Source organism: Triticum dicoccoides, chromosome 4A, assembly GCF_002162155.2.
Source record: "Triticum dicoccoides isolate Atlit2015 ecotype Zavitan chromosome 4A, WEW_v2.0, whole genome shotgun sequence".
NCBI lineage: Eukaryota > Viridiplantae > Streptophyta > Magnoliopsida > Poales > Poaceae > Triticum > Triticum dicoccoides.
In genome coordinates this window covers 534,640,685-534,643,370 of record NC_041386.1, presented here as the reverse complement: position 1 = coordinate 534,643,370, position 2,686 = coordinate 534,640,685, and the positions used below count along the sequence as shown (strand labels likewise).

At 59.0% G+C, this 2,686-nt stretch overlaps 1 protein-coding gene across 1 annotated transcript; it reads left to right on the top strand.

Annotated features, from left to right (window-relative positions):
• Positions 1-279: 279 nt before the first annotated feature.
• On the top strand, positions 280-1,841 carry LOC119286575 (F-box/kelch-repeat protein At2g44130-like). The gene has a single exon (XM_037565961.1). It carries the CDS (start codon positions 332-334, stop codon positions 1,436-1,438), a length of 1,107 nt encoding a protein of 368 aa, XP_037421858.1. The 5' UTR covers positions 280-331; the 3' UTR covers positions 1,439-1,841.
• Positions 1,842-2,686: the final 845 nt, after the last annotated feature.

The window sequence follows — 2,686 nt, the reverse complement described above, 5'->3', positions numbered from 1 at the left end:
AAAAAAGACAATCAATCAAAAAGTCACCCCCAGGACACAGATACATCCTCCAATTATTGAAAGGGCAATCAGTTAGAGTATCACTTTAAACAACACATGCATCAAGCTTCTCCACGAAGAAGAAACCGCACACAAATCCGGCAGAAAAACAGCCGCTTGCAATTGCTTTAACATCAAGTTGTCGCCTTTTTTTTATTTGCTTACCAGCTGTCACATAGGGGCCAATCAATGTGCGTGTCCCGTAGCTCCGCCACCCTTCTATTTATGCCCTCTCCCATGGACGGAGAGAGGCATCCAGAACCAGAAGCAAAGCTCACACAAAGTCACAAGAATGATGAACCCAAAGAGCCGTGTCCAAGAGTGGGAGGCCGACCACGTCGAGCTCATCCCGGGGATGCCCGACGACGTCGCCGTCGACTGCCTGGCGCGCGTCCCGCACGGGTCCTACCGCTCGATGCGCCGCGTGTGCCGCGGCTGGCGGAGCGCCGCCGCCGCCCCGGAGTTCGCCCTGGCGCGCGCCGAGGCCGGAGCCAACGAGGATCTGGTCTTTCTCATGCAGTTTGGCAACCCGGTGGCCGGGGACGACGGGGCGCCCGAGAACGCCCCGGCGTACGGCGTGGCCGTGTACAACGTCACCACCGGGGAGTGGCACCGCGAGAGCTCCGCCCCGCCGGTGCCGATGTTCGCCCAGTGCGCGGCCGTGGGCACCCGCGTCGCCGTGATGGGCGGCTGGGACCCCAAGACCTTCGAGCCCGTGGCGGACGTCAATGTGCTGGACGCCGCCACCGGCGTCTGGCGCCGCGGCGCGCCGATGCGGTCCGCGCGCTCCTTCTTCGCCTGCGCCGAGGCGGGCGGCAAGATCTATGTCGCCGGCGGGCACGACAAGCTCAAGAACGCGCTCAAGACGGCGGAGGCGTACGACGCTGAGGCCGACGGCTGGGACCCGCTGCCGGACATGTCGGAGGAGCGCGACGAGTGCGACGGCATGGCCACCGTCGCCGGCGACCGGTTCCTCGCCGTGAGCGGGTACCGCACGGGGCGCCAGGGAGGGTTCGAGCGGGACGCCGAGTGGTTCGATCCGGCGACCCGCGAGTGGCGCCGCCTGGAGCGCGTGCGCGCCCCGCCGTCGGCGGCTCACGTGGTGGTGCGCGGCCGCGTGTGGTGCATCGAGGGCACGGCCGTGATGGAGTGGCGCGGGGAGCGCCGGGGCTGGCTCGAGGTGGGCCCCTACCCGCCTGGTCTCAAGGCCGGCACGGCGCGCGCGGTCGCCGTCGGCGGCGGCGAGCGCGTGGTGGTCACCGGCGCCATCGAGTCCGAGGGAGGCGGCGGCGGGCACGCGCTGTGGGTATTCGACGTCAAGTCCAAGAACTGGACCGTGGTGCGCCCTCCGCCGCAGTTCGCCGGCTTCGTCTTCTCCCTGGCCTCCGTCCGCGTGTGATGAGAACCCTCCCCGGCGCCGCTCCCGACCAAGAAGACTACTACTACTACTAGCGAGTATGTATGCATGTTCTTGAGTTGCAGTGCTTCTGCCATTGATGTACCTGAGATCCGCGATCTCATCGCCTGAGATCTGCGCATCCCGGATGCAATCAACAAAAAAGAACAAAAAAAGCATGAGGCATCATCGCCAAGAAGAAAACAACAAAAATATCTAGAGGATTGTAGGTTGTCAGATCTGTGTGCTCTAGTCACCATGGTTGTAAACTCTCTCCTCTTTTGCTGTTGAGACAGTCTGCCATTTCTGTTGTTGAGACAGCGTGGTGTTTTGGTTCTATGATATTAGCAATGAGTCGCTGTACATATTATTGTGAGTTGGAAGATCATGTCATATGGCTTCTCCATCTTCTGTCTTAGATCCAGTTCTGCTGCAGCTCACAGAGGCTGGTACGCCATCTCAAATGTCCATCCGTTTCGCGGCTGAAGAACACACCTCGATGTCGATGCCGGTGGCTCGCCGCCGTCGAGCAATCATCTTTACGTTTCTTTCCACACAATTTCCAGTTTTCATACTATCTCGCGTCCTATTCAATTGGTGCTCGCCGCCGCCCCGGCCGCTGAACCCGAAGAGGAGCTGACCTTGCCAGCTGATTCTTTCTATAATTAATATAATCGCTAGGTGAGGCCTCTCACTCCACGCAACAGCAAACCGGCCGGCCATCCGTCCCAACGTCGCCATCCAAGGATAGGAATGAGTGGAGATGAGGTCGCCACCGATTATGGCGTCCGTGCTTGGCCCACGGTTTTGGACCGCACGGACGGCCCTCCACTGTAGCGGCTTTTATTATCGGGAGACGCCGCTAGTTTGCTGTTAGCTGCATCCATCCATCCATCTTCTTGGCATGGGCGACGTGAAATTTGCATGGGACGCACGGATATATCGTGCCATGCTGCGCAATCCCAATGAAATCGATTGCGAGCACGATCGGTTCTTCTTCTCTTCTGTGCTGTTGGGAGGACAATCACCACATTCCCAGTGAAACTGCCAGCTTCATGTATGTTTTCTTCAGGTTTGGATTGGTTTTCTTCATCAAGTTTGGACTGCTTACCACGAGTGCCGCCTGGTAGCTTGATGTATGTAACCCCTGCTAGTATAACATTACACTCCTTGTTGACAATGAATGAGCTTCTTTTCTTTCTTTACAACGGGACGCAGGCCAAAGGAGGATGACAGGCATGATGGCGTCCG